This window comes from Lolium rigidum, chromosome 1 (assembly GCF_022539505.1).
Source record: "Lolium rigidum isolate FL_2022 chromosome 1, APGP_CSIRO_Lrig_0.1, whole genome shotgun sequence".
Taxonomy (NCBI): domain Eukaryota; kingdom Viridiplantae; phylum Streptophyta; class Magnoliopsida; order Poales; family Poaceae; genus Lolium; species Lolium rigidum.
This window is the reverse complement of record NC_061508.1, coordinates 40,263,152-40,263,862: the sequence shown is the minus strand read 5'-3', so window position 1 is coordinate 40,263,862 and position 711 is coordinate 40,263,152. Positions and strand designations below refer to the sequence as shown.

Genomic DNA, 711 nt, shown 5'->3' with positions numbered 1-711 from the left:
ATTTATACCGGTTGCTCAACCGGTACGAATGCCCCTCTGGAACCGGTATTGATGAGAGGTTTTCTACTAGTGATATCTACATATTTGTTATTTTTGTGTAGCCTAAAATATAGATTATTTCCAGTTGAACGTTTACATGGTTGTAGGATACAATACTGGCTACATCATAATTTATTTTCAGATTTTTTTTGAAACTTAGAAATATGATTTATAATTATTTTTTTAAAAGGAATCACTGGTGCTGCACCAAATCTCTGTCCTACTATTCTTACATCACATATATGGATCAAACTCGTGCGGGCCTATATCCTTCTGCCCAGGCTCTAGCAAGTCGTACTTCCAACTAAAATATCCGTCGAAGCTGTCGTTGTACTCGCGTCCCTCAGCCGTGGCACGGCGGCGCTTGGCCACTCTGTCGATGACCGCAGCCACAGCAACGTCGAACGCGTCCTTGAACACCAGGCCCTTGGCCATGGGTTCCCTGTACATCACCCTCGGTATGAGCCGGATCACCTCCTCTCGCATCTGCGCCACCTTCGTCGGCGGTATCTTCCTCAGCTCCTCCTCGATGCTGACGTTCCGCTTGGCCACATCGATCTGGGGGATGAACACGGAGTAGCTCCTGTAGTCCCTGGGCAGGTGCCAGGTGTACTGGGTGTAGGCGGACATCGGGTGGAAGAAGACCGGGATGCAGCCGGCGAGGATGGCGTC

General features: G+C 49.1%; 1 protein-coding gene across 1 annotated transcript; it reads right to left on the bottom strand.

Annotated features, from left to right (window-relative positions):
* Nucleotides 1–273: 273 nt before the first annotated feature.
* On the bottom strand, nt 274–711 carry LOC124706966 (xyloglucan galactosyltransferase KATAMARI1 homolog; the record flags this gene model as incomplete). The annotated part of the gene is made up of 1 exon (XM_047238633.1): nt 274–711. A coding segment is annotated over one exon (438 nt), but the record flags the coding sequence as incomplete, so codon positions are not given.